General features: G+C 41.8%; 1 protein-coding gene across 1 annotated transcript; it reads right to left on the bottom strand.

Moving 5' to 3' along the window:
• Positions 1 to 12: 12 nt before the first annotated feature.
• On the bottom strand, positions 13 to 16,488 carry LOC133550213 (neutral cholesterol ester hydrolase 1-like). Its single transcript, XM_061896361.1, has 5 exons — positions 16,277 to 16,488; positions 7,470 to 7,713; positions 7,332 to 7,401; positions 7,090 to 7,261; positions 13 to 3,876 (listed from the first exon to the last, which is right to left on the bottom strand). Exons 1-5 carry the CDS (start codon positions 16,460 to 16,462, stop codon positions 3,268 to 3,270), a joined length of 1,281 nt encoding a protein of 426 aa, XP_061752345.1. The 5' UTR covers positions 16,463 to 16,488; the 3' UTR covers positions 13 to 3,267.
• Between the last annotated feature and the right edge of the window lie 5,671 nt (positions 16,489 to 22,159).

Genomic DNA, 22,159 nt, shown 5'->3' with positions numbered 1-22,159 from the left:
AAGACAAGATACTTAAAGTTTGAACTGAGAAACTTATTTTTTTTTGGCAAATAATCATTAACTTAGAATTTAATGGCAGAGACACATTGCAAAAAAGTTGTCAGAGGGGCATTTTTACCAGTGTGTTACATGGCCTTTCCTTTTAACAACACTCAGTAAACGTTTGGGAACTGAGGAGACACATTTTTGAAACTTTTCAGGTGGAATTATTTCCCATTCTTGCTTGATGGTTTGGGTCTCCGTTGTGGTATTTCAGGCTTCATAATGCGCCACACATTTTCAATGGGAGCCAGGTCTGGACTACAGGCAGGCCAGTCTAGTACCCGCACTCTTGTCCTATGAAGCCACGCTGTTGTAACACCTGGCTTGGCATAGTCTTGCTGAAATAAGCAGGGGCGTCCATGATAACGTTGCTTGGATGGCAACATATGTTGCTCCAAAACCTGTATGTACCTTTCAGCATTAATGGTGCCTTCACAGATGTGTAAGTTACCCATGTCTTGGCCACTATTACACCCCCATACCATCACACATGCTGCTTAGAACACTTTCACCCTACAACAACCACTAATACACCCCCATACCATCACACATGCTGCTTAGAACACTTTCACCCTACAACAATCACTAATACACCCCCATACCATCACACATGCTGACTACAACACTTTCACCCTACAACAATCACTAATACACCCCCATACCATCACACATGCTGACTACAACACTTTCACCCTACAACAATCACTAATACACCCCCATACCATCACACATGCTGACTACCACACTTTCACCCTACAACAATCACTAATACACCCCCATACCATCACACATGCTGACTACCACACTTTCACCCTACAACAATCACTAATACACCCCCATACCATCACACATGCTGACTACAACACTTTCACCCTACAACAATCACTAATACACCCCCATACCATCACACATGCTGACTACCACACTTTCACCCTACAACAATCACTAATACACCCCCATACCATCACACATGCTGCCTAGAACACTTTCACCCTACAACAACCACTAATACACCCCCATACCATCACACATGCTGCCTACAACACTTTCACCCTACAACAATCACTAATACACCCCCATACCATCACACATGCTGACTACAACACTTTCACCCTACAACAATCACTAATACACTCCCATACCATCACACATGCTGACTACAACACTTTCACCCTACAACAATCACTAATACACCCCCATACCATCACACATGCTGACTACCACACTTTCACCCTACAACAATCACTAATACACCCCCATACCATCACACATGCTGACTACAACACTTTCACCCTACAACAATCACTAATACACCCCCATACCATCACACATCCTGACTACAACACTTTCACCCTACAACAATCACTAATACACTCCCATACCATCACACATGCTGACTACAACACTTTCACCCTACAACAATCACTAATACACCCCCATACCATCACACATGCTGACTACAACACTTTCACCCTACAACAATCACTAATACACCCCCATACCATCACACATGCTGACTACAACACTTTCACCCTACAACAATCACTAATACACCCCCATACCATCACACATGCTGACTACCACACTTTCACCCTACAACAATCACTAATACACTCCCATACCATCACACATGCTGACTACAACACTTTCACCCTACAACAATCACTAATACACCCCCATACCATCACACATGCTGACTACCACACTTTCATCCTACAACAATCACTAATACACCCCCATACCATCACACATGCTGACTACCACACTTTCACCCTACAACAATCACTAATACACCCCCATACCATCACACATGCTGACTACCACACTTTCATCCTACAACAATCACTAATACACCCCCATACCATCACACATGCTGACTACCACACTTTCACCCTACAACAATCACTAATACACCCCCATACCATCACACATGCTGACTACAACACTTTCACCCTACAACAATCACTAATACACTCCCATACCATCACACATGCTGACTACAACACTTTCACCCTACAACAATCACTAATACACCCCCATACCATCACACATGCTGACTACAACACTTTCACCCTACAACAATCACTAATACACTCCCATACCATCACACATGCTGACTACAACACTTTCACCCTACAACAATCACTAATACACTCCCATACCATCACACATGCTGACTACAACACTTTCACCCTACAACAATCACTAATACACCCCCATACCATCACACATGCTGACTACCACACTTTCACCCTACAACAATCACTAATACACTCCCATACCATCACACATGCTGACTACAACACTTTCACCCTACAACAATCACTAATACACCCCCATACCATCACACATGCTGACTACCACACTTTCACCCTACAACAACCACTAATACACCCCCATACCATCACACATGCTGCCTTTTGAACTTTGCACCTATAACAATCCGGATGGTTCTTTTCCTCTCTGGTTCGGAGGACACGACGTCCACAGTTTCCAAAAACAATTTGAAATGTGGACTCGTCAGATCACAGGACACTTTTCCACTTTGCATCAGTCCAACTTAGATGAGCTCGGGCCCAGCGAAGCCGGCGGCAATTTCTGGGTGTTGTTGATGAATGGCTTTGGCTTTGCATAGTAGAGTTTTAACTTGCACTTACAGATGTAGCGACCAACCGTAGTTACTGACAGCGGTTTTCTGAAGTGTTCCTGAGTCCATGTGGTGATATCCTTTACACACTGATGTCGCTTTTTGATGCAGTACCGCCATGCAAAATGGAAAAGTGTTCTGTGGTCTGACGAGTCCACATTTTAAATTTGTTTTTGGAAACTGTGGCGTCGTGTCCTCCGGAACAAAGAGGAAAAGAACCATCCGGATTGTTTTAGGCGTTGAAAGTGTAAAAGGCACTAATACACCCCCCTACCATCTGCCCAAGGCATGGGTAACTTACACATCTGTGAAGGCACCATTAATGCTGACAGGTACATACAGCTTTTGTAGCATCCAAGCAACGTTATCATGGACGCCCCTGCTTATTTCAGCAAGACAATGCCAAGCCTCGTGTTACAACAGCGTGGCTTCGCAGTAAAAGAGTGCTGGTACTAAACTGGCCTGCCTGTAGTCCAGACCTGTCTGCCATTGAGAATGCGTGGTGCAATACGAAGCTTAAAATACCACAACAACTTCACTGTTTTTAGGTTTTGTAGTTTTTTTTAAATTGTGTTAGTTCACAGGTTGTCATGGAGCCAACGAACGTAACGTCTGAACGTCTTCACCCCCAAGTCAAAGCGGAAAGGAACCAGGGTGAGGCTGAAGCACCCGTGAAAGCCGTCCTCGTAATGGTCGGCCGTCACCGCCACGCCGGCGTCCTTCAGGCGCTGCGCGTACATGAGCCCGTCGTCTCTCAGCACGTCGTACTCGCACGTCACCACGTACGCCCGCGGGCACCTGGCCAGCACCTCCGAGCTCGCCAGCAGGGGCGCCGCACGCACATCCTGCAGACCCGGCACCCCCAGCCCCTCGCTTGGTGTCCGGTCGCGCGGCGGAAAGAACTGGTGGCCTTCCTTGTACCTGGGCGGCAGGAGGGCGGTCCAGTCCGCGCGCGCCCGGAGCTGCGGCGAAACGGCCGCCTGGTGGCGGTTGGACAGGAAGTGGTCCTTGAAGGAGCGGTCCTGGCCGAGGTACTGCAGCCAGAAGTCCACCATGAGCGACCTGGAGAGCATCAGCACGTCTTGGTTCCGCCTATAAGACGGCGTGTTGAAGTCCACCGCTTGGAGCGCCGGGTAGATCAACGCCTGCGCGCTGAATTTCACGCTGGTGTTGTCATCGCCAGAGATCTGTGAGAGCAAACGTGTCCCGACAAAGTACAAACATGAATATGTTGGGAGGGAAATATCCAAGCTGATATCTTCTCCTCCTATAAAGAAAGCATAAGAGATGATTCTTGTACAAAACACAAAAACAGTGAAATTGTCACATTGTGGAAATGCTAAATAAAAAGAGAATACATCCATCCATCCATCCATCTTCTACCGCTTATCCAAGGTCGGGTCGTGGGGGCAGCAGCCTAAGCAGGGAGGCCCAGACTTCCCTCTCCCCAGCCACTTGGTCCAGCTCTTCCCGGGGGATCCCGAGGCGTTCCAAAGCCGGGAGACATAGTCTTTCCAACGTGTCCTGGGTCTTCCCCGTGGCCTCCTGCCGGTCTGACGTGCCCTAAACACCTCCCTAGGGAGGCTTTCATGTGGCATCCTGACCAGATGCCCGAACCACCTCATCTGGCTCCTCTCCATGTGGAGGAGCAGCAGCTTTACTTTGAGTTCCTCCCGGATGGCAGAGCTTCTCACCCTATCTCTAAGGGAGAGACCCGCCACCCGACAGAGGAAACTCATTTGGGCCGCTTGTACCCGTGATCTTGTCCTTTTGCTCATAACCCAAAGCTCATGACCATAGGTGAGGATGGGAACGTAGATCGACGGGTAAAATGAGAGCTTTGCCTTCCGGTTCAGCTCATTCTTCACCACAACGCATCGATACAGCGTCCGCATTGATTTGCAAATTCTTTATAACTTATATCCAGTTGGACAGAGTGCGAAGACAAGATATTTCATGTTCACGCTAAGAAACAACTTTCTTGGGGGGGAAATTAATCATTCACTTGGTGGGGGGGGGGGGGGGGGGGGGGGTTGTTCTCCCAAGATGCAAACGAACTACTCTGAACAAGATGTGAAGGTAGGAACATGTTTTATTATTTCCTATCAAAATAGGAACAAACGTAAACTAAGACATGGAAAAAACACAAAACTGTGGCATGAAACAAACGACATAAACTATGGCTTGGAACATGAATTTGTACCATGAACTGATGAAGGTGGACCCCGACTTAAACAAGTTGAAAAACTTATTGGGGTGTTACCATTTAGTGGTCAAATGTATGGAATATGTACTGTACTGTGCAATCTACTAATAAAAGTATCAATCAATCAATCAATCAATCAATCAATCAATCAATCAAACAAGACTTACTGTGGCATGAAAACGAGCAGCATGAACCGTGGCATGAACAGATAAATACAAAGTAGCGTGAACTATGGCACGAAAACTAGCAATGTCGCCAGACCGACTGACTGGCAAGGCCAGTCTAAATAGTCTCATGCTTAGAGCCAGGTGAGCGTTCGAACACCAGCGGCAGGTGAAAATCATAAGTCACCATGGTAACCAAAATAAACAAGAGTGCACCAAAAAACAGGAACTAATGGAGTTCAAAACAAACAGAAAATAACAAAAACATAATCCAGACCACCGAACATGACAAACACATTGCAAAAAAGTTGTCACAGGAGCATTTTTACCAGTGTGTTACTTGGCCTTTCCTTTGAACAACACTCAGTAAAGGTTTGGGAACTGAGGAGACACATTTGTGAAGCTTTTCAGGTTCAATTCTTTCCCATTCTTGCTTGATGTGCAGCTTAAGTTGTTCAACAGTCCGGGGTCTCAGGTTTTTAGGCTTCATAATGCGCTACACATTTTCAACGGGAGACAGGTCTGGACTACAGGCAGGCCAGTCTAGTATCCGCACTCTTTTACTGCGAAGCCACGCTGTTATAACACGTGGCTTGGTGTTGTCTTGCTGAAATAAGCAGGGGCGTCCATGATGCTTGGATGGTCCAAAAGCTGTATGTACCTTTCAGCATTAATGGTGCCTTCACAGATGTGTAAGTTACCCATGCCTTGGCCACTAATACACACACTTGCCAAATTTTAGTGCCCCTTCCGAAATCTCCCGGGGCAACCATTCTCCCAAATTTCTCCCGTTTTCCACCCTGGACAACAATATTGGGGGCGTGCCTTAGAGGCACTGCCTTTGCGTGTTGGCCCAATCAGATAATATCTACAGCTTTTCACACACACAAGTGAATGCAAGGCATACTTGGTCAACAGCCATACGGGTCACACTGAGGGTGGCCGTATAAACAACTTTAACACTGTTACAAATATGCGCCACACTGTGAAAACACAACAAACAAGAATGACAAACACATTTTGGAAGAACACCCGCACCGTAACACAATATAAACACAACAGAACAAATGCCCAGAACCCCTTGCAGCACTAACTCTCCCGGGACGTTACAATATACACCCCCTGCTACCACCAAACCCCGCCCTCCCAACCCTGCCCACCTCCCGAATTCAGAGGTCTCAAGGTTTGAAGTATGCTAATACACCCCCATACCATCACAGATGTTGGCTTTTCAACTTTGCACCTAGAACAATCTGGATTGTTCTTTTCCTCTTTGGTCCGGAGGACTTGAAGTCCACAGTTTCCAAAAACAATTTTAAATGTAGCGACCAACCGTAGTTACTGACAGATGTTTTCTGAAGTGTTCCTGAGCCCATGTGACGATATCCTTTACACACTGATGTCGCTTTTTGATGCTGTACCGCCTGAGGGCTAGAAGGTCCGTAATATCATGGCTTACGTGCAGTGATTTTTCCAGATTCTCTGAACCATTTGATGATATTACAGAGCGTGGATGGTGAAATCCCTACATTCTTTGCAATAGCTGGTTGAGAAATGTTGTTGTTAAACAACTTGCTCAGGCATTTGTAGACAAAGTGGTGACCCTCGCCCCATCTTTGTTTGTGAACGACTGAGCATTTCTTGGAAGTTGCTTTTATAGCCAATCATGGCATCCAACTGTTCCCAACTTAGCCTGTTTACCTGTGGGATGTTCCAAATAAGTGTTTGATGAGCATCCCTCAACTTTGTCAGTCTTTTTTGCCACTTGTGCCAGCTTTTTTGAAACATGCTCAAGGCATCCAACTCCAAATGAGCTAATATTTGCAAAAAGATCTTCTCTTTGCAGTCTATTCAATTAAATATAAGTTGAAAAGGATTTGTTGCATTCTCTTTTTATTGACCATTTACACAATGTGACAACTTCACTGCTTTTGGGTTTTTGTAGAAAGTTCTAGAACTATGAATAACTTTTATGACGGTCTTCATAATAGTGCACCTTAGACTGCTCCACGGTTCAAATTCCCGCGTACCTCTTGAGCAACAGCTGCCGCCAGGTTGCCGCCCGCGCTGTCACCGGACACGCCCACACGGCACGGGTCGACGCCGTACTTGGCGAGCACTTCCGGGGACAGGAAGTGCTTGGCGGCGGCGAGGCAGTCCAGGTACTGCCTGGGAAACTGTACCTCCGGATAAAGACCGTACCTGAAAAGGACAACACGGTAGGACTTGAACGTATCTCAACGTGAGGTCTTCCAGCGGGACTCGGACTTACTCCACAGAGACCACGACGGCGTGGAGCTGGTCGGCGGTCGTTCTGTTGTGGGCGTCGCAGGAACCTTCCTCTGTTATCCAACAAAAGACGTTATTTCTTGAACTGGCCTGCCGCAGGACGTCCAAGCGGGACACTTACTGGCGCTGCCGTACGTCCAGCCTCCGCCGTGCAGGTACAGCAGGCCTCTCTTCAGACCTCGCTCCTCGCCGCCACGGGGCTCGTAAACTCGCACGGGGACGCCGTCGAACGTCACGTCGCTGACCCTCAAGACCTTCCCGTCCTGCGTGGGCGTCAGGTTCTTCATGAGGCGCTCCACGTTGTTGAAATACCACCGCATCAAGGTGATGTGGTGGCCAACACCCACACGCTCCAACAGGAAGGCCTGGAAGATCATTTCAATTATTAATCATCTTTTTATTGAAATCAAATAAACGGTAAATAAAAAGAGAATACGATGATTTGCAAATCATTTCCGACTTATATTTAATTGAATAGACTGCAAAGACAAGATACTAAATGTTCGAACTGGAAAACTTTGTAATTTTTTGCAATTAGCTCATTTGAAGTTCGATACCTGAAACATGTTTAAAAAAAGCTGGCACATGTGGCAAAAAAGACTGAGAATGTTGAGGGATGCTCATCAAACACTTATTTGGAACATCGCACAGGTGAACAGGCTAAATTGAGAACAGGTGGGTGCCATGATTAGGTATAAAAGAAGCTTCCATGAAATGCTCACTCATTCACAAACAAGGACGGGGCGCGGGTCACCGCTTTGTCAACAAATGCCTGAGCAAATTGTTTAAAAACAACATTTCTCAACCAGCTATTGCAAGGAATTTAGGGATTTACCCATCGACAGTCCATAATATCATCAAAAGGTTCAGAGAATCTGGAGAAATCTCTGCATGTAAGTGGCAAGTACGTGAGCCATTTATCAACAACATCCAGAAACGCCGCCATCTTCGCTGGGCCCGAGCTCATCTAAGATGGACTGATGCAAAGTGGAAAAGTGTTCTGTGGTCTGATTGGTTATAAAAGCAGCTTCCATGAAATGCTCAGTCGTTAACAAACAAGGACGGGGCGAGGGTCACCACTTTGTCAACAAATGCCTGAGCAAATTGTTTAAGAACAACATTTCTCAAGCAGCTATTGCAAGCAATTGAGGGATTTCACCATCTACGGTCTGTAATATCATCAAAAGGTTCAGAGAATCTGGAGAAATCACTGCACGTAAGCCATGATATGACGGACCAGGCGATACTGCATCCAAAAGTGACATCAGTGTGTAAAGGATATCACTACATGGGCTCAGGAACACTTCAGAAAAGCACTGTCAGTAACTACAGTTAGTCGTAATTCTAAAGTTAAAGTTAAAGTACCAATGATTGTCACACGCACACCAGGTGTACAGAAATTTGTCCTCTGCATTTGACCCATCCCCTTGATCACCCCCTGGAAAGTGAGGGGAGCAGTGGGCAGCAGCAGTGCCGCGCCCGGGATTCATTTATGGTGATTTAACCCCCAATTCCAACCCTTGAAGCTGAGTGCCAAGCAGGGAAGCAATGGGTCCCATTTTTTTTATAGTCTTTGGTATGACTCGGCTAGGGTTTGAACTCACAACCTACTGATCTCAGGGCGGACACTCTAACCACTAGGCCACTGCGTGGCACTGTAAGTGCAAGTTAAAACTCTACTATGGAAAACCAAAGCCATTTTATCAACAACACCCAGAAACGCCGCCGGCTTCCCTGGACCCGAGTTCATCTAATATGGACTGATGCAAAGTGGAAAAGTGTTCTGTGGTCTGAGGAGTCCACATTTCAAATTGTGTTTGGAAATTGTGGATGGAGCGACGGTCAACACTTTGTCAACAAAAGCGTGAACAAATTGTTGAATAGTTTAAAAACAACATTTCTCAACGAGCTATTGCAGGGAATTTAGGGATTTCAGCATCTACGGTCCGTAATATCATCAAAAGGTTCAGAGATTCTGGATAAATCCCTGCACATAAGCCATGATATTACAGACCTTCCATCCCTAAGGCGGTACTGTATCAAAAATGGACATCAGTGTGTAAATGATATCACCACATGGGCTCAGGAACACTTCAGAAAACCACCGTCAGTAACTATGGTTGGTTGCTACATCTGTAAGTGCAAGTTAAAACTACTACGCAAAGCCAAACCCATTTATCAACAACACCCAAAAACGCTGCCGGCTTCCCTGGGCCCGAGTTCATCCAAGATGGACTGATGCAAAGTGGAAAAGTGTTCTGTGGTCTGACGAGTCCACATTTCAAATTACATTTAGAAACTGTGGACGTGGTGTCCTCCAGAACAAAGAGGAAAAGAACCATCCGGATTGTTATAGGTGCAAAGTTCAAAAGGCAGCATGTGTGATGGTATGGGGGTGTATTAGTGGCCAAGGCATGGGTAACTTACACATCTGTGACGGCACCATTAATGCTGAAAGGTACATACAGCTTTTGGAGCAACATATGTTGTCATCCAAGCAACGTTATCATGGACGCCCCTGCTTATTTCAGCAAGACGATGCCAAGTCACGTGTTACAACAGCGTGAAAAATACTGCAGTGTAAAACATGACATGAGCTTTTTACCCTTTTCTTACTTCTTTTTTAACCTGTTTGTCTCGTTTAAGCACATTGTGATGTCGCAAGGTGCCACACAAATGCACTTTGATTGATGGATTGGATTGTGTGTTTGTGTGCACAATAAATGGAGGTGTGTCATGTTGCTCAACACGAGTGGAATCAACCTTTAACCTTCAGCTGCAGGCCCTGTGGCAAGAATCCCATTACACACCAAACTCACGTACGGCTAGAGTGAAACAACTTTATAAACTCATGTACGGTAAAAGTAAAACAACTTTATAAACTCATGTAGGGCAAAAGTAAAACAACTTTATAAACTCATGTACGGCAAAAGTAAAACAACTTTATAAACTCATGTACGGCAAAAGTCAAACAACTTTATAAACTCATGTACGGCAAAAGTCAAACAACTTTATAAACTCACATACGGCAAAAGTCAAACAACTTTATTAACTCACGTACGGCAAAAGTAAAACAACTTTATAAACTCATGTACGGCAAAAGTAAAACAACTTTATAAACTCATGTACGGCAAAAGTAAAACAACTTTATAAACTCATGTACGGCAAAAGTCAAACAACTTTATAAACTCACATACGGCAAAAGTAAAACAACTTTATAAACTCATGTACGGCAAAAGTAAAACAACTTTATAAACTCATGTACGGCAAAAGTAAAACAACTTTATAAACTCATGTACGGCAAAAGTAAAACAACTTTATAAACTCATGTACGGCAAAAGTAAAACAACTTTATAAACTCATGTATGGCAAAAGTCAAACAACTTTATAAACTCATGTACGGTAAAAGTAAAACAACTTTATAAACTCATGTACGGCAAAAGTAAAACAACTTTATAAACTCATGTACGGCAAAAGTCAAACAACTTTATAAACTCATGTACGGTAAAAGTAAAACAACTTTATAAACTCATGTACGGCAAAAGTAAAACAACTTTATAAACTCACGTACGGCAAAAGTAAAACAACTTTATAAACTCATGTACGGCAAAAGTCAAACAACTTTATAAACTCATGTACAGCAAAAGTAAAACAACTTTATAAACTCATGTACGCCAAAAGTAAAACAACTTTATAAACTCATGTACGGCAAAAGTAAAACAACTTTACAAACTCACGTACGGCAAAAGTAAAACAACTTTATAAACTCCATCCATCCATCCATTTTCTACCGCTTATTCCCTTTCGGGGTCGCGGGGGTGCGCTGGCGCCTATCTCAGCTACAATCGGGCGGAAGGCGGGATACACCCTGGACAAGTCGCCACCTCATCGCAGGGCCAACACAGATAGACAGACAACATTCACACTCACATTCACACACTACGGCAAAAGTAAAACAACTTTCTAAACTCATGTACGGCAAAAGTAAAACAACTTTCTAAAATCATGTACGGCAAAAGTCAAACAACTTTATAAACTCATGTACGGCAAAAGTAAAACAACTTTCTAAACTCATGTACGGCAAAAGTAAAACAACTTTATAAACTCATGTACGGCAAAAGTAAAACAACTTTATAAACTCATGTACGGCAAAAGTCAAACAACTTTATAAACTCATGTACGGCAAAAGTAAAACAACTTTATAAACTCATGTACGGCAAAAGTCAAACAACTTTATAAACTCATGTACGGCAAAAGTAAAACAACTTTGATAAACTCACGTTTTGCAAAAGTAAAACAACTTTATAAACTCATGTACGGCAAAAGTAAAACAACTTTCTAAACTCATGTACGGCAAAAGTAAAACAACTTTATAAACTCATGTACGGCAAAAGTAAAACAACTTTATAAACTCATGTACGGCAAAAGTAAAACAACTTTATAAACTCATGTACGGCAAAAGTCAAACAACTTTATAAACTCATGTACGGCAAAAGTAAAACAACTTTATAAACTCATGTATGGCAAAAGTAAAACAACTTTCTAAACTCATGTACGGCAAAAGTAAAACAACTTTCTAAACTCATGTACGGCAAAAGTAAAACAACTTTCTAAAGTCATGTATGGCAAAAGTCAAACAACTTTATAAACTCATGTATGGCAAAAGTAAAACAACTTTCTAAACTCATGTACGGCAAAAGTAAAACAACTTTCTAAACTCATGTACGGCAAAAGTCAAACAACTTTATAAACTCATGTACGGCAAAAGTAAAACAACTTTCTAAACTCATGTACGGCAAAAGTAAAACAACTTTATAAACTCATGTACGGCAAAAGTAAAACAACTTTATAAACTCATGTACGGCAAAAGTCAAACAACTTTATAAACTCATGTACGGCAAAAGTAAAACAACTTTATAAACTCATGTACGGCAAAAGTCAAACAACTTTATAAACTCATGTACGGCAAAAGTAAAACAACTTTGATAAACTCACGTTTTGCAAAAGTAAAACAACTTTATAAACTCATGTACGGCAAAAGTCAAACAACTTTATAAACTCATGTACGGCAAAAGTAAAACAACTTTCTAAACTCATGTACGGCAAAAGTAAAACAACTTTATAAACTCATGTACGGCAAAAGTAAAACAACTTTCTAAACTCATGTACGGCAAAAGTCAAACAACTTTATAAACTCATGTACGGCAAAAGTAAAACAACTTTATAAACTCATGTACGGCAAAAGTCAAACAACTTTATAAACTCATGTACGGTAAAAGTAAAACAACTTTATAAACTCATGTACGGCAAAAGTAAAACAACTTTATAAACTCACGTACGGCAAAAGTAAAACAACTTTATAAACTCATGTATGGCAAAAGTAAAACAACTTTATAAACTTATGTACGCCAAAAGTAAAACAACTTTATAAACTCATGTACGGCAAAAGTAAAACAACTTTATAAACTCATGTATGGCAAAAGTAAAACAACTTTATAAACTCATGTACGGCAAAAGTCAAACAACTTTATGAACTCATGTACGGCAAAAGTAAAACAACTTTATAAACTCATGTACGACAAAAGTCAAACAACTTTATAAACTCATGTACGGTAAAAGTAAAACAACTTTATAAACTCATGTACGGCAAAAGTAAAACAACTTTATAAACTCACGTACGGCAAAAGTAAAACAACTTTATAAACTCATGTATGGCAAAAGTAAAACAACTTTGATAAACTCACATTTTGCAAAAGTAAAACAATTTTATAAACTCATGTACGGCAAAAGTAAAACAACTTTCTAAACTCAAATACGGCAAAAGTCAAACAACTTTCTAAACTCATGTACGGCAAAAGTCAAACAACTTTATAAACTCATGTACGGCAAAAGTAAAACAACTTTCTAAACTCATGTACGGCAAAAGTAAAACAACTTTATAAACTCATGTACGGCAAAAGTCAAACAACTTTATAAACTCATGTACGGCAAAAGTAAAACAAATTTATAAACTCATGTACGGCAAAAGTAAAACAACTTTATAAACTCATGTACGGCAAAAGTAAAACAACTTTCTAAACTCATGTACGGCAAAAGTAAAACAACTTTATAAACTCATGTACGGCAAAAGTAAAACAACTTTATAAACTCATGTACGGCAAAAGTCAAACAACTTTCTAAACTCATGTACGGCAAAAGTCAAACAACTTTATAAACTCATGTACGGCAAAAGTAAAACAACTTTGATAAACTCACATTTTGCAAAAGTAAAACAATTTTATAAACTCATGTACGGCAAAAGTAAAACAACTTTCTAAACTCAAATACGGCAAAAGTCAAACAACTTTATAAACTCATGTACGGCAAAAATAAAACAACTTTCTAAACTCATGTACGGCAAAAGTAAAACAACTTTATAAACTCATGTACGGCAAAAGTAAAACAACTTTATAAACTCATGTACGGCAAAAGTCAAACAACTTTCTAAACTCATGTACGGCAAAAGTAAAACAACTTTATAAACTCATGTACGGCAAAAGTAAAACAACTTTATAAACTCATGTACGGCAAAAGTCAAACAACTTTATAAACTCATGTACGGCAAAAGTAAAACAACTTTATAAACTCATGTATGGCAAAAGTAAAACAACTTTCTAAACTCATGTACGGCAAAAGTAAAACAACTTTATAAACTCATGTACGGCAAAAGTAAAACAACTTTCTAAACTCATGTACGGCAAAAGTCAAACAACTTTATAAACTCATGTACGGCAAAAGTAAAACAACTTTATAAACTCATGTACGGCAAAAGTAAAACAACTTTATAAACTCACGTACGGCAAAAGTAAAACAACTTTCTAAACTCACGTACGGCAAAAGTAAAACAATTTTATAAACTCATGTATGGCAAAAGTAAAACAACTTTATAAACTTATGTACGCCAAAAGTAAAACAACTTTATAAACTCATGTACGGCAAAAGTAAAACAACTTTATAAACTCATGTATGGCAAAAGTAAAACAACTTTATAAACTCATGTACGCCAAAAGTAAAAGAACTTTCTAAACTCATGTACGGCAAAAGTAAAACAACTTTCTAAACTCATGTACGGCAAAAGTCAAACAACTTTATAAACTCATGTACGGCAAAAGTAAAACAACTTTATAAACTCATGTATGGCAAAAGTAAAACAACTTTATAAACTCATGTACGCCAAAAGTAAAACAACTTTCTAAACTCATGTACGGCAAAAGTAAAACAACTTTATAAACTCATGTACGCCAAAAGTCAAACAACGTTATAAACTCATGTACGGCAAAAGTAAAACAACTTTCTAAACTCATGTACGGCAAAAGTCAAACAACTTTCTAAACTCATGTACGGCAAAAGTCAAACAACTTTATAAACTCATGTACGGCAAAAGTAAAACAACTTTGATAAACTCACGTTTTGCAAAAGTAAAACAATTTTATAAACTCATGTACGGCAAAAGTAAAACAACTTTCTAAACTCAAATACGGCAAAAGTCAAACAACTTTCTAAACTCATGTACGGCAAAAGTCAAACAACTTTATAAACTCATGTACGGCAAAAGTAAAACAACTTTCTAAACTCATGTACGGCAAAAGTAAAACAACTTTATAAACTCATGTACGGCAAAAGTCAAACAACTTTATAAACTCATGTACAGCAAAAGTAAAACAACTTTATAAACTCATGTACGGCAAAAGTAAAACAACTTTATAAACTCATGTACGGCAAAAGTCAAACAACTTTATAAACTCATGTACGGCAAAAGTAAAACAACTTTATAAACTCATGTATGGCAAAAGTCAAACAACTTTATAAACTCATGTACGGCAAAAGTAAAACAACTTTATAAACTCATGTACAGCAAAAGTAAAACAACTTTATAAACTCATGTATGGCAAAAGTCAAACAACTTTATAAACTCATGTATGGCAAAAGTAAAACAACTTTATAAACTCATGTACGGCAAAAGTAAAACAACTTTATAAACTCATGTACGGCAAAAGTCAAACAACTTTGATAAACTCACGTTTTGCAAAAGTAAACACAGACATTATAAACTCACATGAATGTAAAATCGTTTTTGACTTTGATGTTTTCTAATAAGAGACATATAAATCTTCATGATTATTAATATTTCCCCACGGTGCCAAAACACAAAAGTCTGACAGTTTGAAGATGGAAATGAGCAAGAAATGAACACAAATCAGCTTGTTTCTGTAAATAATGTTGCTGTAATAAATATTACTGTGATAAATGTTATTGTTATTATTGTAACCAAAATAAATGTTGCTGTAATATATGTTGCTGTTGTAAATTGTATTTTAATAAATGTAATACATTTTGCTTTGATAAATGTTATTGTAATAAACGTTGCTTCAATATATGTTACTGTAATCCATGTTGGTGTAAAAATTGTTATTGTAAGAAATATTATTGTAATAAATGTTGCTGTAATATCTTTTTTTATGAAATGTTCCTGTTACACATATTATTGTAATAAATGTTACTGTAAGAAATGTTGTATTAAATCTTATCGTAATAAATGTTTCTGTAATACATTTTTCTGAAATAAATGTTACTGTAAGAAATGTTGTAAAAAAATATTGTAATAAATGTTACTGTAATATATGTTGTTATAGTAAATGTTATTGTAATAAATGTTCTATAATAAATATTACTGTAATAAATGTTACTGTAATATATGTTGTTATAGTAAATGTTATTGTAATAAATGTTCTATAATAAATATTACTGTATTAAATGCTGTTGTAATAAATGTAGCTGCAAAGTCGCCCCAGCAAAGCAGCTGTAGTTGAGTGACAAAGGAGCAAAGTTGAGAAGTTAGAAGAAGAAGAAGAAGAAGAAGAAGAAGAAGAAAAAAGAAGAAAAAGTCACCCCTGTGACGACGACAAAGTAGGAAAGTTGCAGCATCCTCAGCTTCCCCGGCTGCTTGATGCCAGCAGGCACTGGAGTCCAGGATTTGTGCTGCACCAGAACCAGGTACAGAACCAGGAACAGAACCAGGAGCAGAACCAGGAACAGAACCACAGGCATGAAGACGAGCAGCTGCAGCAGAAACATCGCGAATGCAACTCTGCAGCCGGAAGTGAAAGGTGCGGACAAAGAGAGGACACAGGGGGCGGGGCCAACAAACGACACACCTTCAAAAATGCCAACGCCTACTTAGTCATTAAGTTTGCGTCATTACAAACTGTGGAAATAAAACATAAAACTTCTCTTTTTTATTCAAAGGTGACTATTACAGTTGTTTTTAATCCACCTCATGTGATCATATTAATGCATTCATATTTACACAAGGTTTATTTGATCTTCTGCAGTTTGTAATGCACATCCAGGGTCTTTAGCTAAGTTGTATTACACCTGTCTCACCACACGGGGGCATAGTAGGGTCGTGTATGAAGTTGTATTACACCTCTTTTACCCCACGAGGGCATAGTAGGGTCGTGTATGAAGTTGTATTACACCTGTTTCACCACACGAGGGCATAGTAGGGTCGTGTATGAAGTTGTATTACACCTGTTTCACCACACAAGGGCATAGTAGGGTCGTGTATGAAGTTGTATTACACCTCTTTTACCCCACGAGGGCATAGTAGGGTCGTGTATGAAGTTGTATTACACCTGTTTTACCCCACGAGGGCATAGTAGGGTCGTTTATGAAGTTGTATTACACCTGTTTCACCCCACGAGGGCATAGTAGGGTCGTGTATGAAGTTGTATTACACCTGTTTCACCACACGAGGGCATAGTAGGGTCGTGTATGAAGTTGTATTACACCTGTTTCACCACACAAGGGCATAGTAGGGTCGTGTATGAAGTTGTATTACACCTGTTTTACCCCACGAGGGCATAGTAGGGTCGTGTATGAAGTTGTATTACACCTGTTTTACCCCACGAGGGCATAGTAGGGTCGTGTATGAAGTTGTATTACACCTGTTTTACCCCACGAGGGCATAGTAGGGTCGTGTATGAAGTTGTATTACACCTGTTTCACCACACGAGGGCATAGTAGGGTCGTGTATGAAGTTGTATTACACCTGTTTCACCACACAAGGGCATAGTAGGGTCGTGTATGAAGTTGTATTACACCTCTTTTACCCCACGAGGGCATAGTAGGGTCGTGTATGAAGTTGTATTACACCTGTTTTACCCCACGAGGGCATAGTAGGGTCGTTTATGAAGTTGTATTACACCTGTTTCACCCCACGAGGGCATAGTAGGGTCGTGTATGAAGTTGTATTACACCTGTTTCACCCCACGAGGGCATAGTAGGGTCGTGTATGAAGTTGTATTACACCTGTTTCACCCCACGAGGGCATAGTAGGGTCGTGTATGAAGTTGTATTACACCTGTTTCACCCCACGAGGGCATAGTAGGGTCGTTTATGAAGTTGTATTACACCTGTTTCACCCCACGAGGGCATAGTAGGGTCGTGTATGAAGTTGTATTACACCTGTTTCACCACACAGTGGCATAGTAGGGTCGTGTATGAAGTTGTATTACACCTGTTTCACCCCACGAGGGCATAGTAGGGTCGTGTATGAAGTTGTATTACACCTGTTTCACCCCACGAGGGCATAGTAGGGTCGTGTATGAAGTTGTATTACACCTGTTTCACCCCACGAGGGCATAGTAGGGTCGTGTATGAAGTTGTATTACACCTGTTTCACCCCACGAGGGCATAGTAGGGTCGTGTATGAAGTTGTATTACACCTGTTTCACCACACAGGGGCATAGTAGGGTCGTGTATGAAGTTGTATTACACCTGTTTCACCACACGAGGGCATAGTAGGGTCGTGTATGAAGTTGTATTACACCTGTTTCACCACACAAGGGCATAGTAGGGTCGTTTATGAAGTTGTATTACACCTGTTTCACCACACGGGGGCATAGTAGGGTCGTTTATGAAGTTGTATTACACCTGTTTTACCCCACGAGGGCATAGTAGGGTCGTGTATGAAGTTGTATTACACCTGTTTCACCACACGGGGGCATAGTAGGGTCGTGTATGAAGTTGTATTACACCTGTTTCACCACACGGGGGCATAGTAGGGTCGTGTATGAAGTTGTATTACACCTGTTTTACCCCACGAGGGCATAGTAGGGTCGTGTATGAAGTTGTATTACACCTGTTTCACCACACGGGGGCATAGTAGGGTCGTGTATGAAGTTGTATTACACCTGTTTCACCACACAAGGGCATAGTAGGGTCGTGTATGAAGTTGTATTACACCTGTTTCACCACACGAGGGCATAGTAGGGTCGTGTATGAAGTTGTATTACACCTGTTTCACCACACGGGGGCATAGTAGGGTCGTTTATGAAGTTGTATTACACCTGTTTCACCACACAGGGGCATAGTAGGGTCGTGTATGAAGTTGTATTACACCTGTTTCACCACACGAGGGCATAGTAGGGTCGTGTATGAAGTTGTATTACACCTGTTTCACCACACGAGGGCATAGTAGGGTCGTGTATGAAGTTGTATTACACCTGTTTCACCACACAAGGGCATAGTAGGGTCGTGTATGAAGTTGTATTACACCTGTTTCACCACACGAGGGCATAGTAGGGTCGTGTATGAAGTTGTATTACACCTGTTTCACCACACGGGGGCATAGTAGGGTCGTTTATGAAGTTGTATTACACCTGTTTCACCACACAAGGGCATAGTAGGGTCGTGTATGAAGTTGTATTACACCTGTTTCACCACACAAGGGCATAGTAGGGTCGTGTATGAAGTTGTATTACACCTCTTTTACCCCACGAGGGCATAGTAGGGTCGTGTATGAAGTTGTATTACACCTGTTTTACCCCACGAGGGCATAGTAGGGTCGTTTATAAAGTTGTATTACACCTGTTTCACCCCACGAGGGCATAGTAGGGTCGTGTATGAAGTTGTATTACACCTGTTTCACCCCACGAGGGCATAGTAGGGTCGTGTATGAAGTTGTATTACACCTGTTTCACCACACAGGGGCATAGTAGGGTCGTGTATGAAGTTGTATTACACCTGTTTCACCACACAAGGGCATAGTAGGGTCGTTTATGAAGTTGTATTACACCTGTTTCACCACACGGGGGCATAGTAGGGTCGTTTATGAAGTTGTATTACACCTGTTTTACCCCACGAGGGCATAGTAGGGTCGTGTATGAAGTTGTATTACACCTGTTTCACCACACGGGGGCATAGTAGGGTCGTGTATGAAGTTGTATTACACCTGTTTCACCACACGGGGGCATAGTAGGGTCGTGTATGAAGTTGTATTACACCTGTTTTACCCCACGAGGGCATAGTAGGGTCGTGTATGAAGTTGTATTACACCTGTTTCACCACACGGGGGCATAGTAGGGTCGTGTATGAAGTTGTATTACACCTGTTTCACCACACAAGGGCATAGTAGGGTCGTGTATGAAGTTGTATTACACCTGTTTCACCACACGAGGGCATAGTAGGGTCGTGTATGAAGTTGTATTACACCTGTTTCACCACACGGGGGCATAGTAGGGTCGTTTATGAAGTTGTATTACACCTGTTTCACCACACAGGGGCATAGTAGGGTCGTGTATGAAGTTGTATTACACCTGTTTCACCACACGAGGGCATAGTAGGGTCGTGTATGAAGTTGTATTACACCTGTTTCACCACACGAGGGCATAGTAGGGTCGTGTATGAAGTTGTATTACACCTGTTTCACCACACAAGGGCATAGTAGGGTCGTGTATGAAGTTGTATTACACCTGTTTCACCACACGAGGGCATAGTAGGGTCGTGTATGAAGTTGTATTACACCTGTTTCACCACACGGGGGCATAGTAGGGTCGTTTATGAAGTTGTATTACACCTGTTTCACCACACAGGGGCATAGTAGGGTCGTGTATGAAGTTGTATTACACCTGTTTCACCACACAAGGGCATAGTAGGGTCGTGTATGAAGTTGTATTACACCTGTTTCACCACACGGGGGCATAGTAGGGTCGTGTATGAAGTTGTATTACACCTGTTTCACCACACAGTGGCATAGTAGGGTCGTGTAGGAAGTTGTATTACACCTGTTTCACCACACAAGGGCATAGTAGGGTCGTGTATGAAGTTGTATTACACCTCTTTTACCCCACGAGGGCATAGTAGGGTCGTTTATGAAGTTGTATTACACCTGTTTCACCACACAAGGGCATAGTAGGGTCGTGTATGAAGTTGTATTACACCTCTTTTACCCCACGAGGGCATAGTAGGGTCGTTTATGAAGTTGTATTACACCTGTTTCACCACATAGGGGCATAGTAGGGTCGTGTATGAAGTTGTATTACACCTGTTTCACCACACGAGGGCATAGTAGGGTCATTTATGAAGTTGTATTACACCTGTTTCACCACACAGGGGCATAGTAGGGTCGTGTATGAAGTTGTATTACACCTGTTTCACCACACAGGGGCATAGTAGGGTCGTGTATGAAGTTGTATTACACCTGTTTCACCCCACGAGGGCATAGTAGGGTCGTGTATGAAGTTGTATTACACCTGTTTCACCACACAGGGGCATAGTAGGGTCGTGTATGAAGTTGTATTACACCTGTTTCACCACACGAGGGCATAGTAGGGTCGTGTATGAAGTTGTATTACACCTGTTTCACCACACAGGGGCATAGTAGGGTCGTGTATGAAGTTGTATTACACCTGTTTCACCACACGGGGGCATAGTAGGGTCTTGTATTAAATTGTGTTACACCTGTTTCACCACACATGGGCATAGTAGGGTCGTTTATGAAGTTGTATTACACCTGTTTCACCACACGGGGGCATAGTAAGGTCGAGTAGGAAGTTGTATTACACCTGTTTCACCACACGGGGGCATAGTAGGGTCTAGTACTAAATTGTATTACACCTGTTTCACCACACGGGGGCATAGTAGGGTCGTGTATGAAGTTGTATTACACCTGTTTCACCACACAGGGGCATAGTAGGGTCGTGTAGGAAGTTGTATTACACCTGTTTCACCACACAAGGGCATAGTAGGGTCGTGTATTAAGTTGTATTACACCTGACTCACCACACGGGGGCAGAGTAGGGTCGTGTAGGAAGTTGTATTACACCCGTTTCACCACACAGGGGCATAGTAGGGTCGTGCATTAAGTTGTATTACACCTGAAAATAACGCGTCCATATATAGTTCCAGCCATACTCCAGCTCATTAACCTACAATAAAAGATGATATTATTTCCTCTCTTTAAGAAGAGGAACTGGAGGGTGAGTTCCAACTATGGTGGGATCACACTCCTCGGACTTCCCAGTCAGGTCTATTCAGGTGTACTGGAGAGGAGACTACGCTGGATAGTCCAACCTCGGATTCAGGAGGAACAGTGTGGTTTTGTCCTGGTGGTGGAACTGTGGACCAGCTTTATACTCTGGGCAGGGTCCTTGAGGGTGCATGGGAGTTTGCCCAACCAGTCTACATGTGCTTTGTGGACTTGGAGAAGGCATTGGACCGTGTCCCTCGGGAAGTCCTGTGGGGAGTGCTCAGAGAGTATGGGTATCGGACTGTCTGATTGTGGCAGTCCGCTCCCTGTATGATCAGTGTCAGAGCTTGGTCCGCATTGCCGGCAGTAAGTCGGACACGTTTCCAGTGAGGGTTGGACTCCGCCAAGGCTGTCCTTTGTCACCCATTCTGTTGATAACTTTTATGGACAGAATTTCTAGGCGCAGTCAGGGCGTGGAGGGGATCCGGTTTGGTGGCTGCAGGATTAGGTCTCTGCCTTTT

The sequence above is a fragment of the Nerophis ophidion genome, linkage group LG03, assembly GCF_033978795.1.
Source record: "Nerophis ophidion isolate RoL-2023_Sa linkage group LG03, RoL_Noph_v1.0, whole genome shotgun sequence".
NCBI classification, from domain to species: Eukaryota; Metazoa; Chordata; class Actinopteri; order Syngnathiformes; family Syngnathidae; genus Nerophis; species Nerophis ophidion.
The sequence above is the reverse complement of the archived record's forward strand: the minus strand, read 5'-3'. Positions and strand labels throughout refer to the sequence as shown.